Source organism: Enoplosus armatus, chromosome 24 (genome assembly GCF_043641665.1).
Source record: "Enoplosus armatus isolate fEnoArm2 chromosome 24, fEnoArm2.hap1, whole genome shotgun sequence".
Lineage (NCBI taxonomy): Eukaryota > Metazoa > Chordata > Actinopteri > Centrarchiformes > Enoplosidae > Enoplosus > Enoplosus armatus.
The window spans coordinates 5,735,726-5,762,943 of record NC_092203.1 but is presented as its reverse complement, the minus strand read 5'-3'; the positions used below and the strand labels follow the sequence as shown (position 1 = coordinate 5,762,943).

At 43.1% G+C, this 27,218-nt stretch overlaps 1 protein-coding gene across 7 annotated transcripts in view; it reads left to right on the top strand.

Moving 5' to 3' along the window:
• Positions 1-2,674: 2,674 nt before the first annotated feature.
• Positions 2,675-27,218, top strand: part of LOC139306896 (muscleblind-like protein 2a) — a 50,686-nt gene continuing 26,142 nt past the window's right edge. For all 7 annotated transcript variants that reach the window (XM_070930859.1, XM_070930857.1, XM_070930863.1 and 4 more), the window contains exons 1-2: positions 2,675-2,880; positions 12,354-13,264. In XM_070930859.1, the coding sequence (XP_070786960.1) occupies positions 13,091-13,264 (174 nt within the window). In that variant the 5' untranslated portion in view covers positions 2,675-2,880; positions 12,354-13,090. The remainder of the gene's footprint in view (positions 2,881-12,353; positions 13,265-27,218) is intronic.

The window sequence follows — 27,218 nt, the reverse complement described above, 5'->3', positions numbered from 1 at the left end:
TTCTCATTTAGTGTGCAGAGATTTCCAAGATCAATACTGTCCTTGACGTGAGAGCTTTGCCCACTTGTGTGTAGGTGTGCGTGTGGGTGTGCATGTGTGTGTGCAGAAGGACCTCAGAGTCAGAGCTTTGGCCCTAGTGTGTGTATGTGTATATGTGTTCATGTAGTTGCCTGTCTGAGTGTGTGTTTACTGTCTTCTGTCTGCGGGGGAAAACTGTTTCCTACTGTGATCTCTTCATTCTGTGTTTGAGTAACAGTGGTTTTCTGTAGATACTGCGGTTGTTTTTCTGCCTGACACCCCCTCAGTTGATCCCGAGGTCCACTCTACAGACTCCTACTGCAACAAATGCAGAGTCAAAACTCATTAATGAGCACAGCGCACACACAGACATCTGCTTTGGTTCGCTTTTCTTTGCTCGTGTGTGAATGTTTGAAATGCAGTTTGTGCTTGAATGTGTAAATGGCCTTTTCTTCTTAACGTTGCTGTTGAGGTGTGTTTGTTCTGTATATAAATCAACTTGTTTTTAAGAGTTGTTATGAATCCAGTGATGTTGTCTTTGCAGAAGAAGAGGGATCTATCTGTCCTTCAAAATAATGCCACCTGTTTCCAGATAAACCTTTTAAAAATGATGCCCAAAAGAATGCTGCTCACACTCAAAACACTGTCTTCAGACTAAATGGCTTCGTCTTGTATAAAACAGGGAGGAAAAAAATGAGACAAATGTTTCAACCCTACGCCTACCTCGGTGCATCAACCTCAAACAACTGTCTTGTTAAATTGATATTTTTTTGCAGCGTGTACTGTATGTATGTGTGTGTTTTTTAGTGTGTGAGCCCAGTGTGTGCTTGTGCGCTTGCTTGTAAGTGTGTGGGCGTTCAGGGACTTTTAGAGAAGTATGCCGGCAGCAGCGTTTTTGCAAATGCCTCCTCTGCATTGAGATCAATACGTTAGGCCTTGGGGGGATGAGCTTGACCCATGTGAGCAGTTTTTCATAATCACTTACATCTTGAAAATACTGTTTTCTCCCATAGTGGTGCTGCTTTGAATGTGTTGTATTTTAGTTTTCCACTCTCTATACTCGGATGAAAAACATGCCATATGGACAGATAAAAAAAATGAATAATGGCTCTGACATTTTTCAATTAAATGCTGAAAAGAACATGAGCAGCCTGGGACAACATCAGCATTAAAAGCAAAAATAAAGAGACCTTTACTGTCGGTCTGCCTGAGATAATGTTTAGTAAACTTGAACTTGCCTCCAGTGTGATGCATGTCAAGTGTCACATGATGAATTATGCTGCGAGTCTGACACACAAGGCGGTAACATATGTCACCAGTCTGACCCCAGATAGATTCTCTGTCTTTGAATTTCAACATGATAAATGTTAAATTGAACCCATAAATTCCTGTGCTTCAGACAACTGTTGTTTTCTTTATGAAACATTACAGTTAACGTCAATCCATTGCCGACTAATAACGTCTTCATCCCTGACACTGCCAAAGGCCTGTGTCCTGACAAACTGTGATGCCTTAATTCCCAGTAGCATTCCACTGAAGCAGGCCTTGGCCCTGACAGAGCAGTCTGTGATGGCTATGTTCATTGTTCATGTGCTCAATAGGCAGCACATGGCGTGGGCAGCAGTCAGTGGGGCTAAATTTGTGCCTCTCTGCTCATTCCGGGGATATTTGTGACTTGCTCCTTGTTGACTCGTTGCGCTTCTTGCTGACAACGGGTCTCTGTGTGTCACAGACTGCTAAATCCAGCCAGCTGTATGCAATTAGGCTGCAAAATGCTGGGGACGTGTGTGCTCCTCTGCAAAGCATCAAGTGGTGACGATGTGCTGATTTAGAGTCTATGATCAGCTGAAAAATCAAATGAAATGGCTTTCATGCTGTCATTTTTTCTGCTAGATTTATTTTGGTTTGGACAAGTTTGAAATAGTAATAACAACATTTAACAGGTCAAGACATCACCATCTATATCACGTTATGTTATAAGAACAAGACATATCCTTTGCATAATGGCTGATTTAGGTTGTCACAACAGAAATCTAGATGTCTAATCAGGAAAATAATTTTAGCCAAATCAATAAATAAATAAATTAAAATGATAAAAAAAAATACATATACATTTTCAATAATTATCTGAAAAGGTTACTTCGTCAAATAAAAGTGTGTATTTATGGGGATTAACACAGTATCTCACAGAATTAATTGCAGTAGGTTTTGTCACATGTTTTTAATGTTTCCATCTTGACGACGGCAGACTACTTTGACAGACAGACAGGCACTGGTTCATAAATCAGTGGCCACATCTTTTTCCCCAGGGAGATTCACTGTTGTTTCCTAGGTAACAAGCACCCCCCTCCCTTTCCCCTTGGTTCCTCTGGACTGTACCACCTCTACTGTAGGGTGGGAATTGTGTTGTTTATCGAATAGAACTACATGTCCGTGTTTAAATTGATCAACATGTACCAGTGCATTACAATTATGCACCACCTGTGTTTCAGTTGCAGCTCATAATATCTCAAATAGTTATAATAAATGCGTTATTCATGTTTCGACCTTTGCACTAACTCCCCCTAGCGAGGCACATTCAACATTTCATCGAACTGTCAAAATCGCTTGTTGCTTCCTATCCTAGCCTTAAAAGTAGTTAGCGAGCTAGCGTGTAGCGAGTGATAGCTTACTTCTGCCTTTCTCTGAAATATATTTCGAAAGGGAAAAAGTTTGCTGCTAAAAAGAAAAGTCTCAGTCGAAGAACATTTTTGCCGTCCTGTTCCGAACATTGGGTCCTGTTCCAACCGAAATAGCGCTCTCGAGAAGCGGCGGCGGCGGCGACGGCTGAAGTGCAGCTGGATGTGACAGGTTCGTCATCAGGTAAGCTGCAGGTAGTTAGCTTAGCAGCTAGCGCCCTTTGGCTGTGGCATTGTTTTTACACACTTGTTACGGCGTTATGGTGAACATAGCGGCTTGTTGGACAGTAGAGGTGGCTAAAAATGATTCTAATGATGCTACTCCACTATCATAAACATCATGCGCTGATGTCTGGATTGCTATGCTAGCTCATAATCACTGCCCAGATAGCTAATGAAAACAAGTGAAAGCAGCTTCATAAGAACAGATTAAATCAGCATGCATTACGTCGTAGTGGTGCCTGTGTGTATCTCCTGCACGGTTCAATGTAATGCTTTCTGGGACATGCTATTAGTGAAGTAGCTAATGACTATAACGAAATCACTCGGGGATAGGTTTGATAATAATTCATTTATTGTTGATACCATCTATGTTAGACAGTCACCAGTGTTAAACAATGACGTTGTTGTCATTGTCACTAGTTGCACCCATATTCCAGTTTACAACGAACTAACTATTGTATGCTATTACTTTCAGATGTAAATGTACAAACACAATAAATGTAATGGCACCTTGATTAATGGATTGTTAGATTTAATTGCTGTGTACAAGAAGTTCTAATGAGACGTAAGTGGAGGCACATTTTAATCTACTGCAGGTTAGCTGAGCAAGCGCCTTCACACCTGGGTGAGGTTAACAAGTTGTGATCGGGCTAGCAGCTAGGTCATGTACAGTAATTGGTACTTCTTAAAATACAAATTCACATCTCAGAACAGAATTGCACCAAATGGAAGCATGGTGCAGAGAGGAGGCAGGTATTGAGTTCTAATGAGCTATCAGTATAACAATGGAAAAAAGCCTTTGGCTTGCTATTTGTATGAAATATATTGTGTTCATTAAGGCTATTACGGCAATGATACACTTGAGTAAGACATAGCAATCCACAGTGTGCTATGATTGTTTGGAAATGAGCTTGGTATAATCAGCAGTATGAAAAATTGGTCAATAACGTTATATAGGGTCAAATTAGCATCAGATACATTTTTGCAAAAATATAAAACATTTATCCTTGTGCCAGTAAGAATTTTAATGTCGTGAAACCAGCACTTCCTGGTTGATTCTGATCGTATTTTTCTCTCTTTGTTTTTGAACACAGTCTCAATGCACAGCCTTGAACTTGCTCCAAAACACACTGGCTGACCACTTGCCGATGCATCCATTAGGCATTTGTTTATTCTCAATCATCATGTGGACTTGGTGTGTGACAGACTCACCAGAATGGGTTTCAAGCGGAAGGAAGCCGCTTGATATTTGATTACGGCTAATAATAGAAAAAGACAGCTGCCTTTTCATTGATCTGTCTTCGGTGCCCTATTTCTAAGCCCAGCTTTTTTTTTCCTCTGTCGTTGAACTATCCAGTAGTAATAACAGAATACAATGTTCTGTGCTGGGGAGCATTTTCAAACACAGTTTTAACCCATCAATCTTCATTTGCTGTAATTAGCCATTGTTTCAGAATACTCCTTTTGTATTTAGAAATGAAGCCGCTTTGGGCCTCAGAATCTGGTTGTGTGTGAGTGAGCCAAGCCATTTGGGGTCAAACAGGACAGGGATAATAAGAGGGGAGGGGATACCATGTGGGAAGGAAGTGGCTCAGCTTGTTTGTCTGCCAGGCTTTTGTTTGTTTTCCTGTCGGACAAATCTGTTTAGGAGGTAGGCTGCCGGTGGAAATTAGCTACAAGCAGGGCTTGTTATACAGTTATTGACAGTTATTCAGTAATGTGGTTATTGAGAAGTTGGTTGCTGCCAAATGACAAATTGATAAGCTTCATCAGTAATGGTGTAGCAGGCTGGCTTGTACAACTGTTGTTTTTCTAGATGAATCTTAACATATCGAGTTGTTTTTTGTTCTTTACATACCAGTCAAGTTTCATCCTGTAGTAATATACAGTTGTTGCCATCTATGAGCATTCCTGCTCCTCAAATCTCTGTTTACATGATATAGCATAGTGAGACTACATTCATGGAAGGTGTAAGGTGACGCTTTTGCTTTTGACAAAGGCTGATATCCCCCGCCTTCCTGTTCGTGCCTCATGTAATGGCAGAGTGATGGCTGTGTTATTTCATTACAGGTGCCCTTATGCTTAAGATGACGTCAGTATTCAGTACCTATTTGCTGAGGTAGACAATTTTTCATACGAGAGAGATGAATCCCTCCAACACCCATTTCCCCAAAAAACATTTGACAGATCTATTTCCTGTGGAACATCAGATTATATGTAGCTATTAAAGGATAATCAGACAGTAAATAGGTTTGTTTATCATGGAACTGTAAAGCGTGTTTAGCCTCATCGATGTCAACGAAACACCCAGGCTGCCGCGTCATTCACAGCCTTTGTACGAGACAGAGGCAGAGAGAGAGAGAGAGAGAGCGAGACAGACACAGGGAGAGACAGAGACACAGAGAGACAGACGGTACAGCTGTTCTATTGAATCTGGATCGAAAAGTCATGAAGCTGGATCTCTGACTCATCAGTTCTGTGACGCTCCGGTTTCACGGCTCATATGATGCCAACCAGCATGTCATCAGCTGGGTGGAGGGGAGAGGAATGGTGGGGGAGGAGACAGATCACAGTCACCACCAATTTTTTTTTCCCAAGCAAATTCTAATGCAATAACAATAACAGAAATGTTCACTACTGTGCAATTTTCCAGTCCGGTAAACTCAGGAATTAAATGAAATAGAGCTTGAAAGATAGCTTTGAGAAATGGGGAAAACATACCAGTGAGGGATGAGGAGAGGTCGGGAGGGAGAGAGAAAAGAGATGTGTAAGAGAAGGGGAGGAGAGGAGTGTCTGGATGGTGGGGTAGATGACTTTAGAGGACGGATGCTGAGAGGAGGTAAAGGAAAGTCATGAGGGGGAGGAGGTGCAGTGCTCTTGTTTCCTGGGGGGATGGTGTTAAATGTGATGATAGAACATAGACAAGGACAGGGCTGATCTTCATTATGCGACTGCAGCAACTCTTTGATTATTGCTTACTGGTATTGCTTTGTTGTATGAGAAACAAGTCTAGACTTTATATTGTTGAGCTTGTTTCCTATTAGAAAACAATTCTGGTGGTGCTGATTTGACCACCAGGAGTAGGATGGGCCAAGAATAAATAATGTGACAGCTCTTGAGTAGGGCATGAAATTGGGGAAATACCTTTTAAGATCAGCATTCAGAGGTTGTTACTGTAAGCACAGTTTTCGCCCCATCACTTAGTGTACTCTGTTCCAATTGAGAGGCACAGAAAGCTGTGATTCACAGTAGCTGCCCTACTATTGGCTGGAGCTCTTAAGGGGCAGGGCCTTGCCACAGGCTGGTGGGCAGGAAGAGGCTGGCTTTAGGGGTGTGTGTGTGTGGGGGGGGGGGGGTTGGCTGGAAGTGTTTCAGCCAGATAGTTGGAGTAGACACTCTTCTGCTTCCTGCCTGCCTGCCTGCCTCGCTCGCTTGCTCCGTGGCTGAGAGAGAGAGAGAGAGAGAGACATCGAGAGAAAATCCCTGTCTAGGCATGGACCTCCGGCTGCAGCACTCGGCAGCTCGCGAGGAATGACAACAGTTCACATGGTCATTAACTCCAGTCGCTGAGGCTGAAGGGAGAGCTGTACTGAAGCTCAGTGTCACAGAAGCAGCGGGTGCCTCCTATGTTCGGGACAGCAGACAGACAGAGGCACACAGCAGAGAGCTACGGGACACAGTGAAACGAGGTGGGAAAGAACCGTCATATTGGCTGGCTTTTTCTTTTTTTCTTTTTTCTTTTTTTTTTTTAAAGATTTCTTTCGGGAGTTTGCTGCAGTGTGCTGCATACCAGTCTGGGTGGGGAGGGAGGAGAGGGAATGTTTTATCTGTGCGAGAGAAAGAGTGCGAGGCTGGAAATGAGGGAAGAAAGGGGAAGGAAATAGAGTGTGTGGGATAAATGCACTGGAGCACTGGGAGCTTGCAGCCAGGCAGTAACTACCCTTATTGCAGTTTTCAGCACTATAATGGACTTTCTCTTTTGACTCCTGAGGGAGAGGCATTATCACAGCAGTTGACTTGCCCCTTCCTCAGTGCAAATGTCAGGAGCTCTCTTTTGCCACATGGGCTACATATTTTTCACTCTGGAGGAAAACTTGTCATGTTGTGTGGCATCTGCCGTGTCAGTGCTTCCTTTGTGTTGTTCTCACAAAGTTTTTCTCGTAACTCTTGTGTGTGCAAATGATTCACGTAACAAGGACAAAGATTGTTTGTTCAGAACAGGGTCTTATGTTTTGATATATTTATGTATGTAGACACAATTAGGTGATGGCCTGAATAAGCTGGAACTTCACAGTTCTAATAAGGCCCACATCATAATTAACCTTTTGAGTTAGATGGGGCACGGTTGACGTGTCCCTAGCTTTCCACTGTCTATCTAGATTTAGTTGTGCGCTAGACGCTGGCCCTGGTGCGGTCAAGTTGTGGACATCATCGCCTGCATGGAAAAGGCCAGGGTGGTGTCATAATGTCTGGCAGTGGATCAAGGGGAAGTGGGTGTTTTCTAAAATGGAACATCAGTTCAGCCCTTCCTGTTGAGAAAATAATGGGATCAGTCTCAGACAAGCACCAAGACCTAACTGCAAGACCCTGTCAGCCAGAAATCGCCTTTCTCTGAATTGACCCTCGTGCAAATTGCACCTCGCGATGGTATTAAAAGGATTTAGTAGTTGGTAGGTTTTTCAGACATCTTCTGCATGAAAGAAGGAGACTGATTGCTCTGTGACACGAGGGTGAGATTGCTGAATCATCCAGCTCTTATGTTTTCAAGTGCTGTAATTTGAAGGCTTAAGATTTCCATTCATTCGATGTGTTTCACTTAATAATTCCATGTACAAGAGCTTTAATCTAACCTCGTATTTTCTATCCTTGATTCTATATTAAGTGTCAGTGGAACTTGCAGTAGGTACAGACTTTTAGATCAAGTAAGCTTGGGTATCCTGTTAATCATCATGATTATCTGAACAGCAGTGTTCACCTCTGGCTGCCAACTATACTGTAATTAGCTGATGACTTGCCTGAGTCCCATGGCTAAGCAGGGAAAAGACAAGAACACTTGCACAGTAAACAAGTCCATTTACTGAGTGTCAGGTTTGATATCAATCCCAGATACTAACACTCGCTCTGATGGAAAAGGTACATCATGTGGTCTGTGTTACGAACTGGGCCACTGATCAAGAGAGAAAAGCCCAGTCCCATATCATGAGCAGGGCCATTCGGGTCACTGTGGTTTAGCTAAGGCTATTATGATATGGGGCACACCTATCTGCTGACTCTGTGAAATGCTTCTTGTGTTGCCTCCGAACAGTAGCTTAGTCCTGGTATAGCCTCTGCTGAGCTCACTCACCCGTCCTTATCGCTAATGGTATTTGATGATATTGAACTCAAGGAGCTGTAGCTTATGCCAAAGACAATTTCATAAGCATCATAACATCCATAGTATTAAATACGAATTAGGCTGCAGGGTATATCCCTGCTCTGATCCTCTCTGGAAGATGCAAAGGAACATTTTGCAAGCCAACAAGCTGATGATGTCACACTGAAAGCTCAGTTGGGTTTGTTAGGGATAGAGGACATTTTGATAAAACCTGTGCTATACTCACTCATTTTCCATTACTCACTGGAAAGTGAACATTTTCCTATTTCCCCTCTACAATGAGGCCCTCTCTCCACAGCCTTGAAAAACATTGACCACTTGTTCCTCTTGGCCATGCAAATGACCATAGAACCAGCATAAAATGGTAATAAATGGAAATGCAGCCACTCAGGTACGCAGCTCATGTGCTTGTCTGTCACAGTCATTTGTATATCTGCTTTATTTTGCTGGCAACACCTGGCTGATGCCACAGTAAACGTTGTCACAAGGCTTATGACCAATGGAAACCAGGTAGCTTATCGTCTCTGCTGAACAAATACAAGCAGCTGAGATAAACTGCGCTGCACAGACAGAGCGCACAGATACCAGACTAATGGGTTACATGCATGGTATTCAGAGGTCAAGCCAATGACTTTCACTCGAGACGCCCCAGTCCCGCTGACTCTCATTCAATTAAGCAGACTGACCAAGATAATGCCCCTGCCAGCTGGCCTTAGTAAGCGTCAGTAATCCATAAAGTCTAGTACTGTGGTGCTTTTCTTCACATCACTGCCCTGCTTTATCGGGTCACCCTATCTGTCCACTGTTTGTACTGAGGACACAGAGGGGACAAAGCCTCCTTGCAGGAACTCAGGAACTAAAGATAAACGGGATATACTCTGATGTGCAGGATTGGCTCTTCAGGTTTTGTTTAAAATGTGATCCTGAATAGCTGAAAACATAAGGGATGACACTATCATCCATTTCATTACAATAACATGACAAGTCCTTGACTCAGACTCTATCTCTGTTACATGTTAATCTTCAAATTTTTGTCCCTGGAAGGACACTGCAGAAACAGAACCTGGTTCAGTCATGCAGGTGTACAGGAGGGCTAATCTCTGAGGTCAAAACATTGGGTGCTGTGTGGTCCCTTCCTACCTGCTGACCATCTGTCTTTCCCTCCCTTTATATAATAGCATTGTGGTTGAAGCACAACCGCTAAGCTCAGCGTAAACTAAGCCAGGCTGCATGTACTGTAGGTGTAATGCACTAGCAGAAGCTAAGCTAGCCTAAGCCAAGCCAGAGGCACACTGTCCAAGGACACGTTAAACCAGACTAAACCAAAACTGCATTCACTGCCTCTGAGCCCAGCTAGAGTTTTCCAAAGCAGTCATTACTGCAAAGCATTTTTATTCCACTGTGTTTGAGTTTCTCATGCTCTTAAGATGGGATGTTGTTAAGACAAAGGTAGCAGTTTCCCCCCAGGATGACAGTTTGCTTTCCAGCAGGGGATTTGGTATGTTTAAAGACTGTAAGAGGGCTCTGTTGTCTCTGCTAAACACAGGCTAGCATCAGCAAACATGCTAAGGCAGCATCATTTCACTATTACACATCCGTCTCTTTAAAGCTAGTTTGGTATAGCACATGCAACACATTGCAAATTATAAATGGTTATGTCCTCAGTTTGCAGTACACTTATCTGCATCTTATTTTCACTGTTGATAAGTCTAATCTCTTGACTTTTTAAAGATTTTTTTTTCTTGGCAGAAACACAGAAAGTATTGATGTCATAATATAATTTGTGTTCTTACTTTGATAATTCACTGAAAGATTGAATTGATTACCAAAATTGTAATTTGTAATTGTAATTATAATTGTTTAATCAGTTGTCTATGCAGTTAAGCCTAGTCTCAATGCGGATTGTGCTTGGACAGCAGTTAAATTCCCTTGACAAATTGCACAAACATACAATACAGTATGGGAACAGACTTGCAGTCATGTTCCTGCATGATCTTTATTGTGCCATTATCCACATGAGGGTCTTTTTCATCTTCAGTCCTCCCCTTTTGTTTTGAATATCTTTCATGACAAACATTGTTTGAATGTCGCCTGCTGAGTCCCCTGTGAGCTTTTCAGATGACCCCAACCACCCTTGTCCACACTGTCTGCCTACTCAATTTTATGAACGCTTTCAGGGCTGTTCCTCCACAAAAATAAAAATGCTCCATCATTTGAGGCCAAGTCATTTTTCACAGGGAAATGGCACCATCGTCCCTTCACACATTCTGACAAAGTAGGTTAGCTTGATCACAGACTTCTTATGGCTTCTAAAAATAAGAAGGGATTAATTGTTAAAGGTCAGATCTGACATGATTCTTACCTGACTTTCTCTTCTGCAGCGATTGGCTCTCTCCCTGGGGAGATGGTGTGAAATTAAATCCTGCCTTGGAGAGTGGAGCCTGGGCGTCAGTACGATCGGGCGAGGTAGCTTCTCATCTCATTTCACATGATCAGCACTAAAGTGGGACAATATGATTAGCTAGACAATGGTCTGGATTCAGGCTTGGAACAGTATAGTGTTTCAAAGGGAAGCATCTTTCTGTTACTAGTTGTATAAGGAGAATTTACCTATCTTTGTAACCAGCAAAAAAAGAAATCAAGCACAGTCTGGAAGTCTTCGTTTTGGATATATGGTGGTCTCATCCTCATGGTCTTTTTGACTTTCTCTCTTTCATATACCAGACTTTAAACAAAACTACAAACAGAATTCAGAAGTCTCTAATTAGAGAGACCAAGATCAGCTAACAGACAAAGACAAAGGATGATGTTAAGGTCTACACAAAAATATGGGGCTTAACCCAAATCTGACAAGACCTGAAGGATTGTACACCTGTACAGCCAACTGTCTCAGGGTTTCTATCTATGAAGGGAATTTGTGAAGGGATTTCTTCTTTCCTTTAACAGTAGTATAGATGGTTTGAGTACAAGTCTCAACTTGCCTTCATTAACGCCAAGTGGAGCTTGTCATATGCCTTTAGAGGTTGTTTAAGATACTGTTCTCACAGTATTTAACATATTTTGCTCCTGGTCTTGTCTGTTTTCCATGGATATGGTTAGAACAGTAAAGGGGGAATCTTTTAACCAGAGCTATAGGTTTTTTTTACAACCCTTCTCCTCCCTCAGTCTGGTGTCCTCAGCCCCCTTTCCCTGCCCCCAGTTAGCAGAAAAACATTTCCAGATGTGCCAAGAAAAGAGCTCCCTGCGCAGTAGCGTAGTAATGGATTTTGTACTCTCAAGCTAAAGGTAACTTCCTCAGATTGTTGCTCCATCAATTGTTCCTCGTCTATCCCTAGACAACAAACAGACACAGGGACCAGCGCCTTTACAGGACGAGGCAGGGAGCACACACTCACATTCCCCCCATGAATGTAAATTGACAGGCTGCTGTCAATGAGCCGGTATCTAATTTGGACGGTGGGAGACCAGTGAATATTGCAGGACACTGGGCAGCGTCATAATCGTGTCTGGCAGTGGCATATGCATCTGTCTCGGCCCCTCTGTGGCTGCTGGATGGCTGCCCGGAATAGTGCTGCGCTGCGCGGTTTTCTATTGGCTCCACCATCCCGCCGTGCATGGCTCTACAGGGCGGGTTGGACCCTGGGGCTTTTTTCTATCTCTTCTATGACTCGATGCTCTTGTCCACTGTCTCATAGCACAGAGGCTTTTGCCATTCACCGCTTTGTATGCAATATGTTGGAGACCTAGTGGGCTTGTAGTCACCCTGTACAATGGCACACGGCAGTGATTGGGGGACTTAAACTCAAGTGGCTTCTGAATAACCTCACAACTGCCTTTTCTCTGGTTCAGCAGCCCCGTACCCGTTAGAGCTAGCACCCATCTGGGTCAACATGCACACAAATTCAGATTGACATGCATACACAAACACTGTTAGCGCCTGTTGAGGCCTGTTAGATAAAGAGTTGCCCATCATATTTAGCAAGCCATTTTGTCACTCTGAAACAACCTCACTGTTTGTTTCACGTCTCTCTCTGTCTGTCTCTTTCTGTTGTCCTTTTCAGATCACTGACAGAAAGTGCCTTGTGAGACAACATTCCTTCCTGAAGAAGATCCCTGGATGTTTCTGAAGAGCTCCAGATTTTTCCTTCTGCAGTCGTGACAGTACATAGCTCAGCCACAAACAACCCTGATCTTTTTATTTGTCCTTACCTGAGCTCAGTGTGAATGAACCCCAAGTGGTGAAGAGGTGGACTGCACTGCTGGCCAAGGTGCCAAAACTCAGAGAGAGTAGGTACTGAAGACTTTTAAACAATAGAGAGCCACAAACTTTGTGTTGCCCCAAACCATTGCATCTCAAAATAGCACCCCTTTTGCTCCCCAACATCCCCCCTTGCACTGATTTCATCACTTATACAAAGGACATTTTGGGGACATTGGCACAACCAGTAGAGCTTGGCTCTGAGCATGCCCCCTCTGCCTTGTCAGAGGTCTGCACCTGAGACTTACTGATTGATGAACAATTAGCTGTTTGACTGACAAACTTCACAACAGCAGCGCAGTCCCATGCTCCAGTCACAGAGACTTTGCCAGTCCATTACCTCCACTTTCCTGTCTGCAAGGACAAACCTCATCCGCTGAGCTGAAGCAGATCATTTATAGCTACATGTTCCATCAGTTTTAGTTGTTGTGTGTTTTATTTTTTTTACTGGAACACTCTGAAACACCTCCTCAGAGGATACCCTCCTCCTTAATCCAAGTGGCTCCACTCCACCCCAGCTCCACAGCCAGTGCTGCTGACATGGCTCTAAACATTGCCTCGATACGGGACACAAAATGGCTGACCCTGGAAGTGTGCCGGCAGTTTCAGAGAGGGACTTGTTCACGCAGCGATGAGGAATGCAAATTTGCCCACCCACCCAAAAGCTGTCAGGTGGAGAATGGGAGGGTGATTGCCTGCTTTGACTCGTTAAAGGTAAGGACTTTTAAATACAGTAGGTAACTGCTGTATTCTGTTGGGATTTTAAGAATTTTACTCTACCCCTATTCCTTTTTTCCCTAGAGATCTATACCTATATACCTATTTGGACCTTTTGAAGAAGTTAATTTGAATGCCTGGCATACAGGTAACACTGCAGAAATCATCATGGATTCTACCGGTTTATTTATTTCTCTTTACACAACCTCATGGAACTGTCACAGGATGTAAAGCAAATATGAATAATTGGATTACATCCCTGCAGTACCAATATAGCATCTGACGTAAAGTGTTACAGCTTTGTGGTTCGTAATGGTCGGTGGGTGTAGGTTGTCTACTCAAATTAGCATGTGTGTCAGGTCTCCATGCTGCGCTGCAGTTAGCAGACCAGCCTGACCTATGAAGCTAAAGGCCAGAGAGGTCTGTTGTCATGTTCACCGTCACCACAGGTGTGTGTGTGAGATTTTGTGTGTGTGTGTGTGTGTGTGTGTGTGTGGGTGTGTGTGTTTTTATACGTTAAGTTCTTCTAATATTACCATGCCTTGTCCATCATCTTTACTTGCGGGTGAACATCTGATCGCCTTAAGTCATTCCGGGGCTTCTATTCCTGGGTGCATGTCAGCTGCCACACACAACCAACCAACAACATAAACAGCCAGAGCTTGTTTTATAATGTTTGGTTCTCACAGATCCAAGAAGATGTATAAGTATTGCATTTTCAAGATGTGGCTAGTCTTATTTTTTGTTAACTTGAGACCAAAATCTCAATTTTAAATGGATATAATTGTTATTATTGACTACATTTGATTAATTAGGCCTGTAGTTTATTTGTTGACCCCTTTGTTATATTTGTTATGTTCAATAATTATTGCACAGTTTGTTTTTTCTTAATGTTAGATAGTGCTACATTAGCTTAACACAAGGCACTTTGAAAGTCTCCCCAATTATAACAAGGTTGCTTCACACAAGCCCCCACATGCTGCAAATAAGATGACTGCGTTCAAGAGCAACCCATTATTTTCATGCTGTGGGGAGAAAAAAAACAACAAAAAAAACCAGATGTGACAATGATAAATAGCCAAAGAAACTAGAGCAGAACACTGGAACTGTGAGGAGTTTTTTTCTTTTTTAAGTGTGAACTGTAGCTGCGTTTCACATATACAGCAGTGCAGTAGAGAGTGCATGTCACATTTTTCAAGGTTGTTGACGAGGTCAGTGACAAAGGAGACTACATTCACACAATGCAAAGAGCTGTCTTCATTTTCCTTTAACTATTGTTAAACTTTCCACACTTTCAAATTTTTCGTACATAAAATCTATTAAGGTCTTTGGAGTGTGTGAAAGCCCTCTTCATTACAAGTTTCTCATGGTCAATTATTTATGTGGCACTATGAAAACAAGCTGCCTTTATGGTGCTATCAGCTGCTTTCTTGGCTAAGTCTTAGCTCATGCTGAGGCTCGCTGGGTTATTGCTTGCAGCCAGTCATTGAGTGACATTCCTTCCCGGCTGCCAGGTTCTTGCGAGCTGTTATGCCGTTGTGGTTTAATGAGCAAACAGCTGACTCAAATCAGGATCGATTTGTTGCTGAACCATGCAAGGGAAGGCCTGACATGGATCCTCTGCACATGACATGATTTTGCTGTCCCTTGAAAACTCCAACCAGTCATCTCTGACTGAGGAAACTAAATGACCGGAGCACTCAACCTTACACTAGTGCCACCTTTCATTTACACTATTCTCAATGACGTTTCCTCTAAAACATACTGGCTTTGAGGCAATCCACTGGCAATTCATGTATCATCTGTACTGTAATGTACAGAATGAAGGAAAAGCCTGTGCCTGCAGTGTGCACTCATGTCTCTCAGAGGCAGCTGTAAAGCCTAGAAGTTATTTATCCTGTAACCCTTGTTCTCTGATAACATGAATGAGGTATCTCACTATAAGAAATGCTCTCTGCAAGGGATACTTGACCACAGTGGACAAAAGGGTCATCTTCCTGTCGTCTGACATGAAGTGTTCTGACACTCCTCTAATGGATTTGAGAAGGAGGTCTTTGGTAGCCTCTTGAACATTACCATGGCAATTTCACAGCTGTTGTCAGCATCATCTGTTAAGCAACAGAGTCCATCTTATCTACCCAGCACTACTGGGGGGTGGGGATGACTTGATGTAATCTATGGGCACCTCCGACAGGTGACTGGTTGAAAGGCTAACCTGGTGGGCGGTGTTACGTGGTGGCAGACGAGCATGGTGCACAGTAGTCCTTCCTCCACTTGCTTGTTCAACAGTTGTTCCCGGCCAGATGTGAAATTATCCATTTTACATGTATAAATGTATAGACAGATCTATCTCTTTCTCTTTCTCTCTCCCTCTCTCCCTCCCCCTCTTTTCACCATACAGCCCAGTGACAAAACGAGAATACAGGATTCTCTGTACTTTAAACTCCAACTCGCCCCCTCTCTCTCACAAAGACTCTCCCCGTGACAGCTAAGAGAATGAATGCTTTATTATGCATTAGGAAATGTGTTTCGCTCCACGGCAGGCTGACTTCCACTCCATTACGCCCGTATCGTCTTCCTGGGTCTTCTCGTCCAATAGGGTTATCATGCCAGGGTTGTGTGCTGCCAGGCGCGACTTGGCCAATGATCAGAGCGGCCCTTTTCATAAACACGTGAAAGGTACGGCTCAGGAGAGGAGTAGAGTAGGAGGTGTAACTCTGTTGTTGCACTTGTCAGGCAGTGGTAGGCAAGCATGCCAACTCAGTGGAGAATTTGACTGTTCTGGTTGTTTTGTCTGGTTGGTAAAAACACTCCTGCGATGACAATGGCTCGATGGTTGAACTCCCTTATTGCTAAATCTTGTCGCCCATTGCCAAAATGCAATCATTTGTTTCTTGTCTTTGCACCCAGGTTTATTTTAGATGTGTTTTGACATGATTTATAATCTTGATCCAGAGATCAAGAAGTTGTAATATAATTTGTATTTAAACTGTGCCAAGCAGAGCCACATAATCACGAGGCTTATTATTTTTTTTGGCCTGTGATTTATTAGTTGTTTGGCTGCACAAAAATATATTGTAGATGATAAATTTTAGGTAAATCTTTAGTAAATTATAGGTGTCTCTGACTGGCAATCATCTTCTACAACGCAGATTTTAAAAGCTGTTATTAATTTTAAACACAATGCAGTGGGACTAGTCAGAAAGGTTGCTGCCATTGCTCGTGGCAAGCAATAGAGAACAGATAAGTGCCTCATATAATTTTGCTGGGTATAAATGACATTTGAAAGTATAATTCAGTTATTGCTCTTGTGGGTGCATCCAGCCTTATAGATGAGACCTGGAGAACAGCCAGGCCTTTCAGATTTCTGATCAGGCAGTGAAGGCGGACGCCAAGGATATGGACAGGTGTTGTGGGGTTTGGGAGCAGCCAGACAGTGGCCACTTGCACAAGTTCCATTCATCTGGAGCAGAGTAATGACCTGGGAAGACACCGGCGACAGAAATAAAAATGGTTTTGCATTTTCTGCTTTGCATTGGATGAATGACGACGAGGAATCATTCCTGCGAGTTTTGCTCCTGCTTTCTCCGTCATAAAGCTTGCAGCATCCCGACTCCACTGCGTTGCTCGCAGCATTTCTATAGTGTATATATAGTGTAATGTCTCGGGGATTATTTTTTGTCCTCCTGCTCTACACTGTGGGCTTCAGAAATAGTCTCTCTATGCTACATTTGTCATCTCTCAAAATAGGACAGACTGCTTCATCTGTGTCCAACTATAGCTGTATTCACATTTGGTTGGTAGACATGATATATCTTACCAGGTATCATTCATTTCCATTGAGACATGACGTGAACATTTGACAGGAATAGCAGTGGGAAATGTTCAGATATGTCAACACTTTTTTTTTATTCACACATGTTAATGGAGCGTGTCACAGTTCAGCTCTTCTCTTTAAATCCAGAATAATCCAAATCAAGAGTGTTATTCTGTTTATTTTGTGACTTTCCCACACATTTGAGGTTTGTCTCTGCTTTATCTTTTGAATTAGGAAAATTCCATCAAAACTAAACATGTGCAGACAGGTTTGGTGGCTGCGCAATGTGGCATTTAAATGTGTCAGATTGTAGTTGTTTAAACAGTGTTGCAACAGGTAGATGATTTAAACACGTGAAGACACATCGCCATTAGTTAATCAAACAAAGGACATGATAAATGTCATACAGTTGTGCTTGCAGAGCAAAATGGCATTGACGCTATAGCTCAGCAAACACAGCTCAGGTTTGTGAAGGCTCATGTGTAATAACTGATATCTCACCATTAAAACAGTATTTCTGTAGCTGCTGCACATCGTTTTGAACCACAAGTAAAATCAAGCAGACTGGACTCTGACAGTCTAAATCTGTTCCCTTGAGAGATTGAAACATCATCCATATTTGGGCCTACTTTAACATCATTCACTGCAGAAGGTGAGAGATAATCAATACAGGCAGCACTGCTTCTCCAGCAGTGTCACAAACGATGTGTCATGGTTGAAGCCATTTCCTTTAAGCTCTTTGATACTTGTTGCGCCGTGACCATGGAAACCATGACAAAGTGGCAGCAGGGAGGAGGGGGCCGTAGGAAATGAGTGAGAATACCTACATAACGGGGTAAATGCAGTCACACCAGTCATGTGATGATGTCACATTGGCTGTGCCTCTGACAGTAGCCTTTTGTTGAGTTCTCTGCTTTTCCACTTTTTTCTCTGTAGTGCTGTCTCTGACCGTCCTGACTGGGTCATATTTCTTCCCTCTGCAGTAAAAGACTATTCATGTCCAAAGCGTTTGTCTCAATTTGTTTTTGACTGCTTGTCGTTGCACAAATATGACATAACACATGTAGGCAGATTTCAAATAAAGCAGACTAAAAATAAGCAGCTCATGGAGAGATTGTTATTTAAACACCTATTTTTCCATACTGCAGAAATTGTATTTCACGCATACATACTAGAGAGTATTTTTAGCTGTGTCAAGGTGTCTACTTTGGAAAACACAAGGCCTTCAAGCCTTTACACAGCAGATCAGATGCCTGATAACATGATCTGTTCTGAAGATTTTCTTCCCCACATTTTTCTTTTTTGTACCAGTAAATTTTTTCCAGGTGACCTCCACGCCTGACTGAGCCTCAATAGTCTGAGAGGTGGGGGGTATAGTCTGGTGCATCCTGGCGCTATCATGTTTCGTCAAGTTGCGGTTTTCAAAAAGAAAGTTGTGAAGCAGGAGAAACAATAGAAGCTACTTTCAGGTGTGTGGAGGGTTTTCTCATTTGTGTCGCAGACTCGCCGCAGTCCTCCCTGGGGGTGAGGTGCCCTGGTTTCCCTCACTTAGTAAGAACATCTTAATCCGGACTCTGCTTCCAAAGAGCAGAAGTGTTTTTCGGGGGCGTGGGATGGCTGAAACAGGTAAATAAAGAAGCGAGGGAACTGGGAAAGAAGGGAAGGTGTTAATATTTGAATAGCTAAGAGGATAAAGGCAGGAGTGAAGAAATCAAGGCAGGAGGAAGTGACAGGTCAGCCAGGCAGGGAACCAGAGCAACCAATTATCAAAGATTTTTATTAAGGTTCAGTAGGAAAGTGCCTGCGACATTGAGTTAATCTGTTACTCCACAGCTACCAGTCCAGACAGTGAAACTTAAACACACGGTTACAACGTTTTTTCCAAGAGATTCCTCTGACTTAACTGTAACTTCCTCCCTCTGGGCTTATTGCATTTGCATTTTTTGGGGATCTTTAGGAAGCTTCAGTGAACATGAACTTTATGCACATGGCCTCAACCCCCCCTCTCCTCTCTTGTTTTAAAAGATGGGCTCGGCTGCATTCCTCAGCGTAATCCTCTCGAACCGGGCCACACCCTGGGCAGAGCAAACATGCGGAGGGGAATGCATGCAGCGCAGCGGGAGTTGGTGTTCCCCAAGGGTCATTCACACAGACACAATGAGGCACTGACTTGAGCTTAACGTGGGGCTGCAGTGGACGCGGCATGCTTTGATGAGCCCCTAGGAGACCCCCACCCCACAGCGTTCCTTAAACAGGCCTCCCCGTACGCAGACACATGCACGCACACTCGCTGTCTTCCCAGTGCAAACCATGCCAAATTTCATTTGATCGATGTGATTTCACCCCCTACACCCCACCGCCCCAGTCTAGCTGATCTGAAAAAAAAGTTCCAAAGATAGGAAGAGATAAGAGGGAGGGAGGGAGGAGGAAGTCAGATCAGCTCTCTGTTCAAGTCTCATGACCCATGTCCAGTTAGTCAGTCAGTACTATGTAGTGAAGGAGACCACAAAACGTAACATTTTCATGTTAGTGTTGTCTATTTGACAGGACATATGTTAATCATGTGTGTGTGGTAATTAGGTTCATAGTCCTGTGATGTAACATTTCATGTTCGTGTCGTCAATTTGAATACATTTATTTTACTTGGGATAAATATTTACAAAGGTTATTAATGTTGCTACAGACTTACAGCATTGCACTGCGCCACTGTTGATCAGAGAAGTTGATACAGTAGGGTACATGCTGGCATTTTAATTGGGCCACTGCTCTGACCCACATCTGTGTGTCAGTGTGTGTGTGAGAGAGAGAGAGTGCTGTGATCCCCACATTTCACTATCTCCCTCTGGGTGTAGCTGCAGAACTGGATGAAGCCAACTCTAGACACTAGTATTCTAAGAATAATCAGACGTTACAGGAAATGAGTAAAATGCAGTGCCACTGTAATACTTGTGGACTCCACAAAATCAGTTCTATATTTCTTGTTTCCTGCTTTTGAACTGCTTTATGAGTCCTGTTGCTTCTGCTGGTTTACCATTTTTAGACTCATTTTTGGTAGCAAAGCTAGCAGCAGGGAATTTTGTTGAACAATGTTGCCCTTTAATGTGGGCAGCCAAACTAAAAATAAAAACACGGAGATGACTGAGAATAGATAGGCAGTTTTGTGTCTAATATCAAGTGAATATCAGAAAGAGGAAAACGAGTGTCAAACTCAGGCATGAGTTAGACCTAACATATTACTTTAACGCTTCTTCCATACTACTATTGATAATAATAATAATAATATTATCAATGTGACTCATGTCATTTGAGTCAAAATATTGGTGTAGTTACAGATCCCTGCCCTTTGTATTCAGGCTGTATTGCTTGGAGACACCACAGCAGTCCTATATTGCGATTCAGGCCATACATATGGAGGGCGACCTGCCTACTCTCTATACCACTCTGCTTATACACAGCCTTTGTTATATCATATAATGGAGCTCTACTTTTGAACTTGAACTCCATTATGTCTTCTCTATAAAACAGAAAATGTATGGCACTACTGCCGGACATGTCAGATTGAATAGTAGGTGTTCGTCACCCAATGAGCCGCCTGCAACATGATGGAGAGACTGAGCACTGAAAATCTGCCCATCTGCTGTACCAGTGTCTCACCTGGTCTCAATCCACCCACTACCTCTGAGTCATCCTCTTTTTCCATCTCTCTCTGCTGCCCACAGTGCTGATAAAGTACTAGATTCTCTGCAAAAAAGAGTTTTCTGTGTGTGTGTGTAAAAAACCCCCAGCAACTTAAATCAGTACTGCAGAATCAATGCCATCCTCACATTTGGTGATTTCAAAGCCAGCTGGACTCAAACTCCCTTACTGCTGCAGTAGTCGTTGCTGTTGTGAGCACCTCTGCAGTAAAGCTAAAGGCAGATCTATGGCGAGTCAGGCAGAAGGCTTGCTGCGTGACCTTTAGTATTGGTCTCATTAATTATTGATATGTAGTTTCATCATCACTCATCAGAGACAGACTAGAATATAATTCCTACTGAGAGTAGCATTTATTTGTCTGCTTTCTTCAGCCGAATCTTCAACATTATTTCATTTAAAAATGCATATCATGCTTGAAAAAAAAAAATCAATATTATGTTTTTTTTTCCTGGAAAGGAAAAGCTAGCCACAGTATGTTCCTTGTATTGCCAGTATACTGAAGCATATGGTGTTTGCTGTGGCCCACATTAAACACAGAAATTAATCGTTGCTCAGGAAATGTGTTGACTGCTCCCCGAGGCTTCTTTTAATTTTCCTGTGATTATAAAATGGACAAACTCACAAAGACACGGGGCTAAGATGCTTACCACCTCCACCTCTCTCTCTCTCTCTCTCTCACACACACACACACACACCTCGGGAGCTACAAACAGTTAGACAGACAGGCCCAGCTGTCTCCCAGGGGCCAGCCTTTATAATGAGACAGAGATCTTCTTAATTGGCTCCATCTAATGAGGCAACAGAAATGCAATCTTTAGGGGCCCTACACCAGAATGGGTTCCCTCCACTTTTTTGTCTAAATGACTATGGGTTTGTGTCAAACAAGCTGTTGTGAACCAGGCCTAGCATGACATCCCAATCCCATGTGAAGATGTGTCAGCGCAGGAAATGTCTAAGCTTATGTATTGGTATGTTAGTATCAAAATTATTCTGCGTTAATAAAGCGAGGAGTACAAACTGTGCTGACAGTGATTGACATGGGCCTGCCTTCTAAAAAAGCATGTTAAAGTGACAATGGAGTGTTCCCTGTGCAAACTCCTTCTCCTAAAAGTGTTCTCGTTCTGACTCATATCCCATTCGGGTTGACGACTGGCAGTGATGGACTGCGCTGCAAAAGCAGAGCCTGCCATAATTTCTTGTGAGATGCTCCCTATGCTGTGCTGCAAATAGTGATGAGCTGAATGGAGACCACCATCTCAAAACCTTAGAAGCTGGTGCTTTCGTCCTGCACACTGGCTTTAAATTCGAATTTGCATCACCCGACATAATGAAGAAGAGCTTCATTTACCTCATTAGAATGAGGATGTGCATTGAATCAGAGTGATAAAATAATGTAGGTGTGCCTCTGTTTGGTCTAAAATGGCTGATTACCCAAAGCAATCCTGCCATTCCAGTCAGGTTACTGTAGACAATTTATTCAAGCCCAATCTAACTTTCCTCAGAAACATCAGGTTTAATAGGCTGGAGTATAGCTGCTCCAAATTGGGGTATGAGGATGAAAGTCTTGGAGTCAGTGTAAATGACTGTTGTATTAGTGAATGAAAGGCTTACAGCTGTCTAGTTAGAGGGAGAGCTGGGTATTGTAAGTGTTTTCATACCAACACACGCTCTGCTAATTCCGATTTGATTCTGGTTCTTAAATGATGCTTTATTGATGCCTCTTTTGTTCAGCTGAGCTCAGTATAAATTCCCACAACAACAATAAAACTTGATTTCTATTATTAAAGCTTCAATCCAGTTTATTGCTACTTGAGTCTTATTTCCGTAGTTTTTTTTGTCACTCCTTTGGGAATAATAACATTGTACTCTCCAAGTTTATTTCTGAGATCTGGGAATGTGGTGACGTGACTACAAAGAATAAGAATACAAGCTGTCAAAGCTTTTGAATATCTTTTGATACCCCAAAACATGCATGGTAATGTGTACTATTCTAGTAGGGATAGTCTTGTAATACCCAGTGCAAGCTAGAGGTATCATTTGTATCCCACCCTTTCCCCTCACCCCTACCACACAGGGTGGCCATACCATAAAGGTCAACTTTGGGTCATCGCGGCATATCTGTGTGTTTGTGTGTGTGTGTGTGCGTGTGCGTGTTTGGGCACACGGGGGCCATGCAAAGTTCATGGACGAAAGTGAGATGGCCAATTTCACACCCAGCAGATGCCTCCACCAGTGACCTGCGGCGACAGGTGGGGGACACTAATTGGCAGCACGCACCGTCACAGAGTAGGGTGAACCCATGGTGGGTGAGGGATTGAAGGAGGGAGGGGAGGATGAGACGGAAAGAGAAGTGGCACCAGTGGGGGGCATGAATTGGCACCACATTTGCTGTTGCAAGGTTTAATGATCGCATGTCTCAAGCACACACAGTACTGGTACCAATGTATTCATGCTTTCTTTTTTACCAAAAAAGGCAGTTCATGGTTGATAAACAAACAGATGTTGCCACTGAAAACTACTCTCTAATCCCATTCTGTTTGCGTTTCCTCTCTTTCTGACTCATTGACTCCACAGAGCCATGGCTCACCGTTGACAAAACAGGAAAAAGAGCAGGGTGATGACATGGGTGAATAGTGAGATCAATATGTTTACCTGCATCTGACGATTTTAAGATAAAAAAACATGCTGCAGCTCAAAGGCTGTTTGAGTCACTGTACCCTGGTTTATTGATCTCATCTCTTTGAACAAAGGGCACTCATTACTTTAACCAAGCATACGCACTCGTAAGCCCTCTCTACCTCAGTGTTCCCAGTCTTATGAGGACTGTTTTCATCATCTCCATGTGGGCTTAGAGTCTCCTCAGCCCAGAGGAGAGAGCTTCCTCAGAGGCCTCATCATCACAACCAACAAACAACATGCCGATCCGGGCAATGCTGCACCTTATTCCACTTTTGGTTGCATTATATAGCAAAATGAAATTGCACAAGCCTCTGTTTGAAAGCTATAGACATTTGTGGTTTCCCATTTATTACCAGGTCTTTGCTGTATGATGTATGTGATTAGTTAGTCAGTATGACTTGTTTCTCTCATGATGGATACAGGTTTATTAATAACTGAGGCATTATATCCCGAATATGATCAAAGACAAGGTAAGATTCATAAGTGGAGTACTAGTGTGCTTCTGAATACTTACTGGAGGAACTGGGCTCTCCAGTTTCTCTGTAGCTTGAATTATAAAACTATGCCTCTCAACTTTTTTTGTCAGCAACCAAAGCTTTAATCTCCAAACTGGAGAGTAAGCATCCACGCAACATTTCTGCCCCTATCTGCTGAGTGTGTTAGAAAGAGGCTTTGATGAATAGATCTGCTCTCTCCCTTCCATCTCATTATCCTCCTTTATCTGTTTTATGGATTTACACAACTCCTCAACAATCAATCAATAGTGTCAGTGGGGAAAGAAGATGTAGGCTAGCCTTTTTTTTTCTCAAATTGTTTGTTTAATTTCTCTTATTAGCATTTGTAGCGGGTTTGTGTTATTTTTAGGACGTGGCAGAGTAGTAGCAGCTTTGATCACTCGAGAGTGAAATTGAGGTATCTATTAACAAATTTAAAATTAGGAAATTGAAATAAGGCCTACTGGCTTTCTGCTGTTTCCTCTTGGGGCAGTGGCACAGTTCTTCTCAAACTAGGGCATCAACATCATGTAACCTATTTCTATGAAATCTTTCATTGGCATGGCTAGTTGAAGTTCCAGTCGGCTATAGGACTGCTGTCATATCAGTGCAAAGCTGACGAGATCTGTCTTCTCAGCATAGGGAAACGACAGCTTGTCAAAAGCAGGCTAATGCCTCAGTCTTTTAGCTGTGACTCACCTATCAACAGACTGAGAGGTGGCATTGTCATAGCTGAGCCTTTCTTGAGGGTGTGTATTTGTAGAAGTGTGTATGTGAGACAGTTGCTTCACTTCAAATGTGCTGTGTGGATGCGAGTGAGCACATGCAGGCATGAGTGTTTGTGTGTGTACCTGTCAACTACATGCCTGTGTTCTTGCATGTGTGTGTGTGTGTGCGCGCACAGATTAGAGGAGCTCTGGAGGGTGGGTTTCATGTCTCAGCAGGTCACAGATGATCAGATTAACTGAAGCAGGGCTCCAGCCTCCAGCTGGATTAGCAGCAGGGAACTGGACTCTGCAGGTGCCTCACAACGGTGCCGCTGCAGCCGCACTTTGACCATCACCTCCCCAAAAAACGGTTACAACTGACGACACATGCAAATCCAGCGTGGGTAGTTACCACAGGCCTGATAACCTTAATTTGTGGCTGGTACTTTTAAATTGCCTGTTCCTTTTTTTTCTACTGCACGACTACATGAAAGCGCCTTTGTTGGAATCCTTCAACCGCTGTGACAGATGAACAAAAACTTGTTTCATAACCTGCACAAAGTATATATCACAGCTCTTAAAGGAATACTATCCATACTCTGCAGACAATTTATGTTCACTAGTACAGAAAACCACCATAGAGCGTAGTGAATACTGGCTCATTAGAGTGCCCTCTCAATTGATTGCAGTGGACTTTTCAATGTTTTTTTGATTGAGGCTATAGTAAAGAATAAATCATGTTCTTTCTCTCTCTTCTCTTTCACGTACAATCAGCCTGGTATTCAGTACCAACGCTAACATCATGGCCTTGGTGTAACATTTACAAATAGCACGGCTCTAATTATCACTTTGAGTATAGACAAACAGCTTTCACATCTCCTGGAACCGCCTGAGCTGCAGTGTGAGCTAGCTGATCACTAGCCAGTGCTGCATAGTGACAACAACTAGCATGTGATTTTCAGCTGATGCACAACACGGCAACTATTCCGAAGCGTCACCACAATGACTTGCAAGGAAACAATGTGAGCCAAAGGAAAGACTGATGAAATGCCAAAATGGTGGTAGGTTAAAATAAATGGTCACGGTTCGGTTGCTTAAGACGGGCATGGACACATGATCAGCACAGACAGCCTTTATCACACATGTCACATGGAGGTGGGAGTGTTTGCTTTTGGGGTAAACATTATTTATCCCACTCTCCCCCTGTCTGAGTGTATCTCCTTCTAGCTCTCCTCCTCTCTCTCTCCTTGGGTAATCTCAGGCGTGTCAGCAGCAGTACAACTCCTCCATTTGTGGGATTACAGCTGGTGAAACAAAGGCACTTAATTACTGCTGAGGCAACACAGTCTTACGTCTGTACGTGTGTGTGTGTGTGTGTGTGTGCGCACGCGTGCGTGCGTGTGAAAAAAGAAAGCAGACTATTGTTTCTAAATTACCTGGTCTTTGTCCTTTGCACTAAGGGTACTTTCTTGTTTGCATTCACTCACATTACCACTAATTGTACTGCAGTCTAATAGCCAGGCCAAATATACCTGATCACAACACAATCAGAGCTGAAAAGGATTTGGGAGCCAGGATACCTCTACAGTTTTACATTTAAATGACTTTTTCACTGTTTACCATTGATTCACGTACTCCATTACCAGCCCAAATGTAAGCAAAAAGCCTTTGGCTATCATTTCATAATGGATTTTCAGTGTTTCCTGCTGTCCTGGAGCCTCACTGCTTCAAACAGATCCATTAGTCCAAACGGATCCATTAGAGCCCCAAAACAAAACAGGATCCTTAAGAGGGAGCATTCTCTGTTTTTTAAAGGATGAAGGGAAGCCCTGTCCATGTGCATCCAGTGCCTCGATACTCTACCGGGTGCTAGGATCACTGGTTCTGCTGTAGTGCCTGTCTTGTTGGTGTCTTATAGCTGGGGGCTTTCACAGAGGTGGCTTCCTTGTGAGCTGTTACAGGCTGACCCATAACCAGCTGTTAGTGCCCCTGGAAAAGAGACTCTTTCGGGCCAAACTGAGAAAGAAAGACTGGCGTTGTGAAGAAGCAGAAAAACTCTTTTCTTTATTCACGCCCTAGAAAAAGGCAAAACGTGCAGCAAATTGTGGTCAAACTGAAATGTTAAGATTGAAACTTCCTGGAACCAATCACTCCAGGATCAGTTCCAGTAGTCCCTGCAAGCCAAGAGATGCTCTTATTTGGGTATTTATAGCCTCAAATAGGAATACCTGGAAACAAAACGCCCCGCCAAAGGATGAGCATGTGCCTCGCATATTTATCAACAATGCAAATGACATCGCATCATGGCAGGATGTAAATGCCACACGGCGAGGACAAGGCGCTGAGGGAGAAAGAAAAGATAGAGATATGAGGAAACATTGAGAGACAAGGACAAAGAGCAAGCGCCTGTCCACCCCCCTGCCTTCGCTGGTCAGCGGCGATACAACAGGTTCTTCAGCTATGCTCTAAGGGGATTACACATATCACAGGCTTCATGTCAGAAAAATTAGTGTCAGTTTCTCACAGCGGCCCTCCTCCTCTCAAGCTGAGAAGGACAA